Raw genomic sequence first — 10,979 nt, 5'->3', positions numbered from 1 at the left:
TGGTCACAAGGCTGCCATTCTAATCAAAGCAAAGTTTGGCCTTGAGCAGAGCGCTTGCAGTGAGAGTGAGAACTGAGCAGCGAAAGGGAGAAAAAATAGACTTTTTTTCACTGTAGATCCAGCCCTATTGTACTCCGGCTCTGGTCATTTTGCATTGAGTGGAGTATGACTTCGAAAGTGGGCGGACCGTCACATCAATCAAATTCCTGCTAAAGCTGCTGAGGCCATCTCCCAAGAGACAGCAGAATAGTTTCGTTCTTGGTTATCCCGTCTAGCTCCTTCTGTATGCGCTTGTCAGCGAAGAAGCTGAGGAAAATAATTATCTCAGCGTTACATTTAACTAAAATAAAAATTCTCATCTAAGTGTTCTCTCAGAACTGAACTCACATTTGGTACTGCTGAACTACCACTAAGGCTTGTGTGATTTCCCAGCCAGATGTGGAATATCCCCTCATTCACAGTCTTGGTGACTTCTTTCTGATCAGTTCAATTGGAGAAATGTTATTTACATTTACCATTAAAATCTGTGACTGTGCTACACTGGCATTACCAGCGCCTTTTCAGAGCCCAGATTCATCCTCCAGATCAACTTGAAAACCTTGAGATATTTGATTGTGTACAACTGATGCAGACTAGGAAGTTGTGAGATTATACCAGGCGAGGGAGCAGGGTGGGACCGGGCCGGCTGTGCGGTGCAAAAGGGGCGAAACTGTGGAGATGGCTCAGTCCCCTTCTCTCTCTCTCTCTCTCTCTCTCTCATATCTAATTGGTATAACCTGCCAATTGAAATAAAAATATGAATACTAACATCGGATTCAGCACAATAGGAATTAAATTGTAATCCAAATGAAAGTGATGGCTTGTAATGACTGATAATGTAATGACTGATATTCAAACGATATTCAAAAGTGTGCATGTACACACTTGTTCTGTTGATGTCTTTCTGATTGTGGCAAACTGACTTGACTGCGCATGTCTCGGCTATGTCAACTAGTGGGAAAGCAAAACTGGTCTAAAACTGACCTGCTATGGTTAAAACTTTAAAGGATGTTAATTGCCTCCCATTCTCTCGTCCTGTGACACTGGAAGACCATAAGCATGTGCTTAGCCTGTAGCTTAATTAGTGAGTGCAGTAAAGTCTTAACCTTTTTATGGTTCACGTCCATTTTGGGCACTCAGAAAACACAAAACAAACACAAGTGCTTCTGCGTTTGTCTTTATGCTCTGCGCAGACATGCATGCTTCTGTTTTGAGTAAGTCCTGGGGCACATAAACACATCAGGATCAATTTAAATGAAATTGTTCCCATATAAATGATACATTTGCATTATTTAAACCAAATACATTCAATCCAATTAATGCATTTTGTGCACCAAAATATCACTATTGTGTGACACATGGTGGTGGCAACATCATGCTGAAATTAAGTTTTTTCTGGAGCAGAGAGAGGGAGACTGATCAGAATTGATTGGAAGATGGAGGAACCTAAATACAAGGCAAACCTGAAGGACAACCTGTTAGAGGCTGCAAAACTCTCAAAGATGTTAACCATTCAGGAGAAAATGACCTAAAATAAATAGTCAGAGAAATGGCTTAATGGCTTAGAAATCAAACCACACCCATGTGTTGCAAAGAAAGTGAAAGTTCAAACCAAAATCAAATTGAAAATGTTTCAAGACTAAAAATAAATGAATAAAAAAATCTGCTGTTCACAAATGGAACCCTTTCAGTTTGCTCCACATTTGTTTTTCTAATACCAAGGGGTGAAACATTCTGCTGTATATTGAGAAGGGGAATGCAAATGCACACCGCACTTTTCAGATTTCTTAAAAAGTCTACATCTTTATGCTCTATTACATAAAATCCAGACATATTACACTTTCTGATTGTACAAAATAGGATAACTTTAAAAGCTATAAATACTTTTGTATGTACAAAAAAACCCCAACAGCATCCGTTTGTTTGTATTTAAATTACAATGTTTTTTTGTTTTTTTTTTCAAACTATGCCACTAATTTAAAAAAAAAAAGGAGACGTGGCTATGATTTATTCAGTTAGCGGGGAAGTGAATTCACTGGTCTGTTTCTTTTCCTCCCAGTCTAACTGAAATTTCAAACCACTTGGGCTTGGCCTGGGCACATCCGTTGGTGACCGTACTCAACGCACCGTTTCCTTTATTGTAGCCCCGCACAACAATGAAGTGTGATATTTGAAAAAAGACAGATCCGCCACCGGTGAACTAAGACCCACCAATCATTTGTAGTCTGTACCCACGGCGGCTTTTGAATCCCTCCTTCTCTTCCCACCTCTTCAAATTCATTGGCTGCCACTGGAGTAGCGACAATGTTTAATGCACCATGCGGTGTCCGGAGTCCAGTCAGTGAGAGGAAGCGCTTGCTGTGCTTAGGGCTGTGTTACGTGCTGAAAATAGTAAGTGATGACTTGGCTTCAGTAGTTTAAAAAAAAAAAACTAAATACATTTTTTTTTTCTGACAGCAGCATGGAGACTTATCCTAAAATGCGGCATTGTTGCTGACCACTTCCACAGCAGCTGTCTGTCTGTGTTTTGCGCACTTTGACGGGGGGGACGACGCACAAGGACAAAATGCCACTACGGGAATCAGTAACTCTGAGCTGTCTCGGACGTGGGGAGAGAACACCGATCGCCCTTTAAATGTCCACTGTGGATATCGGCTACCTTTTCACACATCTGGATTCTTCTTCTTTTTTTTCTTTCTTCCACACAGTAATTTTGACAACAGTTTTCCATTCTGAAGAACAGTGACTCACTGCAGGCATAAGGCGAGCCGCTGCATCCTAATCAGGCAGGAGAGAGGACTTCAGCTCATTGACATTACAGTCATACTTTGGAGCACTTTTTTTTTTATTATTTCTACTGCGCTGTACTGTAGAGTGCGTGTGCATCGGAGGCTTGTGGCTTTCCTACTTCACCGAGGAGAAGAAGGATACGGGTGGTACCTTTAGTGAAGTGGAAATTAAACAAATCTCTTCATCGCGCTGGAATTGACTGTTTTGATTTTTTTTTTACTGTTACCCTTTTGAACTAGCGGAACAGTTTCTCCCGTGGTAAGATTGTTTTTTTTTTTTTTTTTAAATATTCTTTGTGTCTTATCCGCTTTCGTGATTTTCCACCTGAAGCTCTCACTGTTGCTCATTTTCAAACCGGTGTTATTCCATAACCTTTTCCTGTACATGCGGACGCAACAGCTTCTCTCAAGGACTGTTGAGCGTTAGAGAGAAGCAGAGTTGAGGAAACGGAGAGCAGCAGTGGAGAGAATTAAACGGCTGTGCTGAAATGTTGGCAGCTCATTTCTGACTTTTTATAAGGGTCATTTTAAATATCCGGATTATGCGGATTTGTTAATGCGCGTAAGACGATCATTTTGTATTCACTCCTTCAAATAGCCCTTACAATAGGCCATCCTCAGTTTTACGCCTGCGGCGTTACCGCATTATTAAAGTTACCCTGTTACACTTCAGTCAGCACCCTCAACAAATGCATGGGTCATTATCTCTCCGGGGTCAGATGATGCATGCACACCACATATAGATGTGAAACTGCCTGCAGAATCTTGGATTTTGTTATGTATAGGCTGCAGGAGGATACTTGCTGCCCGTGTATTTATGGGGCTGAGCGCCTTCCAAGGTTAACCAATTAACAATCTTCTCTCATAATTGTGTAGATGAATTACACATGAGCTGTGTCTCATTTTTGGCTTGGCAGTGAATCTGATTTCATCTGATTTCTCTCTGGCAGGGTGGCTTGTAGCTCATTTTGTTTTTATTCAATTTACTAATTGATTTTCACATAACATGTTTTTTTTTCTTTTCTCCTTTTCCTTTTCTTAGGTGATATGAGTGAACACTTACAATGACTATTCTGTTGGAGTCTGGATCTCGATTATTGTTAAGATGAGTCTGGGTGCTCAGCTGAATATAAATTAGGCGTTCAGTACCACAGATTGCTTGCTGAGGAGAGAAAGCAACAAAGCAAAGACAATCTACAGCGACAAATGTCAAGACATCACATGATGAACTGGACTCTTTTCTTTATCCGTCGTGATAGAAGTATCAAATCTGAACAGAATATCAACAGGTCACAGGTAGAATAATCACTGCACCGATTTAAGCAGCTTTTACTGAGTGGAGATGCATCTTTCTATTTTCTTTTTCCTCCTGTTGTGGGCTCAAGCCTTGACATTGAAAAACTTGAATTACTCTGTCCCAGAGGAACAGGGACCAGGAACAGTGATTGGGAATATTGCCAAAGATGCCAGGCTTGGACTCGAACAGATCGGGCAGGGAGGACAGGGTAAGAAAGCCAACTTTAGGGTGTTGGAGAACTCAGCCCCACATCTTATCGACGTGGACCCCCAGAGCGGACTGCTGTACACAAAGCAGCGCATTGACAGGGAAACATTGTGTAAGAGAAACCCCAAGTGCCAACTCTCCATGGAGGTGTTTGCCAATGACAAGGAGATATGCATGATAAAAATAGATATTCAGGACATCAATGACAACTCGCCCGTTTTTCCTTCTGATCAAATTGACATCGACATTTCTGAAAATGCATTGCCAGGGACACGCTTTCCTCTGACCAGCGCACATGACCCTGATGCAGGGGAAAATGGCCTAAAAACGTATCAAATAACTCGCGATGACTACAATCTCTTTTCGTTGGAGGTAAAATCCCGAGGGGATGGGACCAAATTTCCAGAATTAGTCATTCAGCGTCCACTGGACAGAGAAGAACGAAGCCATCACACTCTCATTTTGTCAGCCACTGATGGTGGAGAATATCCTAGATCAGGTACAATGCAGATAAATGTTAAAGTTATAGATTCCAACGATAACAGTCCAGTATTTGATCAATCTTCATACGTTGTAGAAATTCCTGAAAATTCACCTCCTGGAAAAGTCTTAATTGATTTAAATGCTACAGACCCTGATGAGGGAAACAATGGTCAAGTAGTCTATTCGTTTAGTGGCTATGCCCCTGAGAGAATCCGTGAGCTATTCTCGATAGATTCTAGAACAGGGGTTATAAAGATTCAGGGGGAAATTGACTATGAAGAGAGCTCAGTTATCGAGATTGACGTCCAGGCAAAAGATCTAGGTCCCAATCCAATCCCAGGCCACTGTAAAGTCACCGTTAAAGTGCTTGACAGGAATGATAACTGGCCATCTATAGGCTTTGTGTCTGTGAGACAGGGAGCCATCAGTGAAGCAGCACCCCCAGGCACTGTCATTGCTCTGGTCCGTGTCACAGACAAGGACTCTGGAAGAAATGGGCAGCTCCAGTGCAGGGTGTTGGGTAATGTCCCCTTTAAACTCGAGGAGAACTATGATAACTTCTACACAGTGGTCACAGACAGGCCCCTGGACAGAGAGATGCAGGATGAATACAACGTTACTATTGTAGCCAAAGACAATGGCATTCCTCCTTTAAACTCCACAAAATCTTTTACGGTGAAGATTCTCGACGAGAACGATAATGTTCCTCGCTTCACCAAGTCAGTCTACCTACTTCAAATTCCTGAGAACAACATCCCTGGGGAGTACCTAGGTTCAGTTCTTGCACACGACCCAGATCTAGGCCAGAATGGCACTGTGTACTACAGTATTATCTACTCCAATGTGAGTGGGGGTGATGTCAACACCTATGTTAATGTAAATGCCGCTAATGGAGCCATCTATGCTGTAAGATCTTTTAACTATGAGCAAATAAAGTATTTTGATTTCAAAGTTCTTGCTAAAGACGCAGGATCTCCACACTTAGAGAGCAACGCTACTGTGCGCATTAGTGTCTTGGACGTCAACGACAACATCCCTGTCATAGTTTTGCCGCTTCTCCAGAATGACACAGCTGAAATCCACGTTCCACGAAATGTTGGAGTTGGCTACATTGTTACCACAGTGAGAGCAGTAGATAACGACTATGGCGAGAGTGGAAGGCTCACCTATGAAATTTCAGATGGCAACGAAGAACACCTCTTTGAGATTGATCCTGTAACTGGGGAAGTACGAACCGCTCACCCTTTCTGGGATGATGTAAGTCCCATTGTTGAGTTGATCATTCGTGTATCAGACCACGGCAAGCCAACTCTAACTGCCGCTGCCAGACTCATCGTCAAGGCTTCCAATGGGCGTCCTCCAGATGGACTTCCACACATGAAAGACAATCAAAACTGGGACATGTCACTGCCTCTTATTGTGACTCTGAGCATCATATCTATCATGCTTCTAGCTGCCATGGTGACCATAGCAATCAAGTGCAAGCGGGAGAACAAGGAAATTCGTACTTATAATTGTCGCATTGCAGAGTACTCGCACCCACAGCTGGGTAAAGGCAAGAAGAAGAAGATCAACAAGAACGACATCATGCTGGTGCAAAGCGAAGTGGAGGAGCGGGATGCCATGAATGTGATGAATGTGGTAAGCAGCCCTTCCCTGGCCACCTCTCCCATGTACTTTGACTATCAGACACGCCTGCCACTCAGCTCACCAAGGTCAGAGGTCATGTACCTAAAACCCACTGCCAATAACCTCAGCGTGCCCCAAAGCCACGTGGGATGCCACACCAGCTTCACAGGCCCAGTCACCAGCACTACAGACACACCTACTAACCGCATGTCCATCATACAGGTAAGAGAAATTGCATTCTTCTCCTTCACTGTGGTTCCATCGTTTTTACATCACAAGCTGCACAAAGCTCCCATTTCCCACATCAACACTTACTTTTGTTTCTTTAAATGAAAAAAAAAAGAAAAGACAAGGACAGACAGTGGCAGAGCGACCCAGGAGCAGTGATAGAAAAAAAAGATGCAAGGGAGGGGTGAGCATTAGAAGGATTAAACTGCCATTCTGGTGCTCACATAGAACAGAGCCGATGACATCAACGCAAATCTGTTGTGCCAGAAAAATGTGACAACTTTTATTTATTTATTTTTTTCAGATCAGTCTCTGTGCAGTTGTTTTTATTTCATTTTAAGTTTTCTGTTCTTGTAGGAGAAAGCTATTTATCCCAGAAACTAAAATATTATATTACCCTATAATTGTTATGTGGCTATAAAACAGGCATTACCCCTATTTCTTAGGCCTAATGCCAATTTAAATTACTAAAGAATTATCTACAAAAAACACAACTATGTATTTAGTATGCAATGCATTTAGTTGGTTAAAACAACAGCTTATATGAAAAGGAAACTATTTCTAAACAGTAACTATTTAGTATGTCGTGATATTCTACAGTTTCTTTCATGCTTATTCTAGTGGTTTTAATTCCTGGCGATAAGGAGATTGTACTTATTTTCTTGACTACTTTATACGTCTTTGTGCCAAGTAGTAGGGTACATAAGCCTCCAACGTGATAAGTTCTCAGAGTCTTTGGCCTTAAGCCCATTAAAGGTCTGTCGTGGTCGACAAGGATTAAACCCAGCTTAAGCCAGTGGTGTATTCTATGGCACCTAATGGGCAGTCACAGTAACGTTAACCAGTGTCTTGTTTTCTTACTGTTGTTCCAGTTTTGGTTGATATCTTCCCTTCTAAATGTAGTTTTGATGGGTGTTGTTTCTATTATCTGGGTTAATTATTTTGCTATTTGATAAAGGCCTTGATTTATATTCTCCAAACATAGCATAAATTTATTCCCCATATTTATTATGTTCATCTACTTCTTATTCAGAACAGATGTAATCTTAGAGCACTATATATAGAAAAAATAAACAGGTGCAATTTAAAAACCAGTTATGCTCATTATCTCCACTTATCCTCTGGGACTTCAACCATCATAGTCTAGGTTATGCTGTTTGCTCATTCCCAGATGGAGTTTGGGACGATGATTGCGATCAGAAGTGACATATTTCCACCAGGCAAAGAAGGCAAATGTCTGTTGTTCTGTCTCGCATTCTTTGCCCTCCTCCTATTATGAACTGGCTATGAAGGCCAGAGGTCAGCACAAAGACCGTTAATGCTTCCTATTATGAAGAACAAAATAATTGCTGGTCCATTCCACAGACAGTTTCCCTGCTAATCTACTCGTGATGAATTGGACTGCATTAGGCTGTCTTACACCCGTTTATGAGTGTTTGTCTCCTTAACTGTTAAAGGCAAAAATAAAACAACAAAAAAACAAGAGGGATCAACACATTCTATGGTGCCTTGTTTACGGAAGGACCCTTCAACGCATGGGTGCTTTATTGTATTATTCAATAGAAACCTGTGTTGAGGGAGATGGCCTGAGGCATTAAGTTTCTTCAGAAGCTGTACAGAAAGGTATCAATTTCTTCCCTCCTCCTTCCTCCTACCTTCACTCCATTCGCATGGACAGTAAGTAACCTGAGTCAGGAAAGTGTCTATGGTAAAAATGTCAGGAAACAAAGACAGAATTCCCCTTCTATCGATCCAAGGCCTCTCGGCCCATCTGTCACTATGGTTGCCACAGTGCTGTGGCTGCGTAGGAAAAACAAATGAATAGATGAATAAACTGGATGAACATATCACCTCTTCACAAGGGCACCTTTGTGGTGCTGGCTTCGTCTGTGTATTGTGGAGCAACATTAACTGCCCGCAATGTGTGGTCTTCATCTGTAGAGCTGGTTTACACAAATAATATTTTATAGTGGTGCACTAGGAGAGGGGCTGAGATGGTGTTTAGCTTGAATACAAATGATATAAAGAATTCAGCAAAGCTCCACTTTCCTTATTATCCTCATCACCATGCAAGGACATTACATAGTGGAGAATGTTGTCATTCGTAAACAGAATTCCCGAGAAGAGATGGATGATATACAGCGAAGCCTAATTCCGCTTTAGGCGTAAAAGGAAATTACTCTGTATGGAATCAATAATAAAACCAGTCTGTAGCAAAGTTCCTCGGGGTTCAGGATGAATGGACTGTAATATTTTTGCTTAACAGAGCCTGCGCTAAAAGTGACTGGAAATGGATTCAGATTCACCAAACTGGAAGTCACTTACTGACTTGTTTAGAGGCTCTCCTTTTTAAGTCTTTATTGTGACCAAATTTTAAAACTCTGCTTTGTCAAACAGAAGATGCGGCACTGATATAAGTTGTGTATTATTTCTTGAATAAAAAAAAAACTTAATGTTATGTCTGTGAGACATAACTCTTGTTAATAAGATATGAGTGGCTCTGTAAAAAAGGCTGTAAAAGCTGCCTGTAGGTGGTGGTATTCTGCCTTTTGTGGGGTAGCATTGACATGAGAGTGGCAAGAAAAGCAGGGCTCCAGTATCTACTGACTTGTCACTCGTCAGTTAGTTAAAAGAGTTCTGCTTTATCAAGAAAGGATATTTGTGGAATCATCAGCTATAACAGGTTTTTCAAAAGCAGCCTCTCTTACAGCATTCTTCTGCTGCAGGTCTGATTGACATTCACTGAACTTGTGACAGTGAATCCATGATATTGATGGTTCATTTAGGAATACATGTTGCTAGAATTAAAAAAAAATCACTATCTGCTATATATATATATATATATATATATATATATATATATATATATATATATATATATATATATATATATATATATAATTTTTTTTCTTTCTTTTTAAAGTGTTAAAGGAATTTCCTCTGAAATTGGAGTAATAAAGCCAGTCTGTAGCAAAATTCCTCAGGGTTCAGGAATCATGGACTGCAATATTTACACATAAATATTTGTTATTTGTCCCCACATACACACATATGTGTATGTGTGGCAGGAAAAGGAACTTTTGAGTGATGTGATTGTGACCATTAAAGTTGCGTATTTACTCTGCCTGGGATTTTTTACTCTTTTGATCTGTTTAGGTTGAGGATATGCATGCCATCATTTTAACTGGAGCAGATGTTGAGAATGGATGCTTCGAGGGATGGTCTTACTCTGCATAATTTAGGGAGATTGTGTGTGTTCGTGTGTGGGTGTAGTGTCATTGTGTATTCCAGGCATGTGATTTAAGCCTTTAGCTGGCAGGCTCCGTGACAGAGCCCCTCTCTTTTATGAGCGTGACAATGTTGCGTTTGTCCGAACCTTGAAACACCCTTCCTCCAAGAGACACACACACACACACACACGTAGGTCTGTTTTTAAGGATTCAACCAAAAAGTCTTATCCAAGCCTCAGTGGTATATTGTATTGAAATTGCTCCCACACTTCAGTAGCCACTGAGCCAATGAATAGAAAAGCACTCTTTATTTCATTTTTTTCTCCTTTCATCTTTCGATAACTCCTTTGGTCTGGAGCTTCCTGCAGGGTAAGTTTGGTAAACATGTATATATTCAAACCTGCTGTCAGGTTTTGCAGTATAACAACAAAATGTGTAGGCAGTTATAGTAAATGAGAAACACTTTGAGAAACCTTTTGCAATTTGTGTTTATTTGTCACCTTGTGGGCCTGCTAAGTCTCTAAGACAGATCTGTTTTATTTGAGCTTGCCTGTACATAAAGAAATATTATCTTGCCTTGGGGTTTATTTTTGTATTTCTTCAAATAAACCTGCCCCTACTGTACATAACACACCACGATGAAGTATTAAATTATTAATAAGCACTTTTATGTCTCTTCATGCTACCCAAAGCTGATATGATAGATACAACTGGGAGGAAGTGCAGTCAAACCAAAGAGTGTTGCTCTGGGGAATAACTCCAAGTAATTTTATCTATTTTCCCAGAACACACAAGTTTGGGTAATATGTATATTTTTATTTTATTTGCAACCATCGCTAGCGTTTAATCGTCATCGTTGAGAAAGGGCTTGTTTCCGTGTAGATGCCTTCACAGTGGTTAGACGCGGCAGCGGCTGTGCACAGCAGAGTATAAAGCTATATTTGCATCCTTGTTCATTAATAAATCATGATGTTTAACAAATCAGAGCTAAAGCAGAAGATGTCACAATAAACATCAGAGGTCTCGGGCTACTTGTTTTTGAACCGGAGGAAATGAGGATAGCTGAACTCAGAGAAA

The 10,979-nt window shown here is 40.8% G+C and overlaps 1 protein-coding gene across 3 annotated transcripts in view; it reads left to right on the top strand.

Annotated features, from left to right (window-relative positions):
- The first annotated feature begins 2,049 nt into the window (after positions 1-2,049).
- pcdh17 (protocadherin 17) overlaps positions 2,050-10,979 on the top strand; it is a 63,460-nt gene continuing 54,530 nt past the window's right edge. The window contains exons 1-3 of one of the 3 annotated variants that reach the window (XM_008404403.3): positions 2,051-2,430; positions 2,497-3,087; positions 3,871-6,666. In XM_008404403.3, the coding sequence (XP_008402625.2) occupies positions 4,171-6,666 (2,496 nt within the window). In that variant the 5' untranslated portion in view covers positions 2,051-2,430; positions 2,497-3,087; positions 3,871-4,170. Of the gene's footprint in view, positions 3,088-3,870; positions 6,667-10,979 lie in introns of all 3 variants that reach the window. The other 2 variants (XM_008404406.3, XM_081605121.1) reach the window with 2 other exon arrangements.

This window comes from Poecilia reticulata, chromosome 3 (genome assembly GCF_904066995.2).
Source record: "Poecilia reticulata chromosome 3, P_reticulata-male-v2, whole genome shotgun sequence".
NCBI classification, from domain to species: Eukaryota; Metazoa; Chordata; class Actinopteri; order Cyprinodontiformes; family Poeciliidae; genus Poecilia; species Poecilia reticulata.
This window is presented reverse-complemented; position numbering and strand designations above follow the sequence as displayed.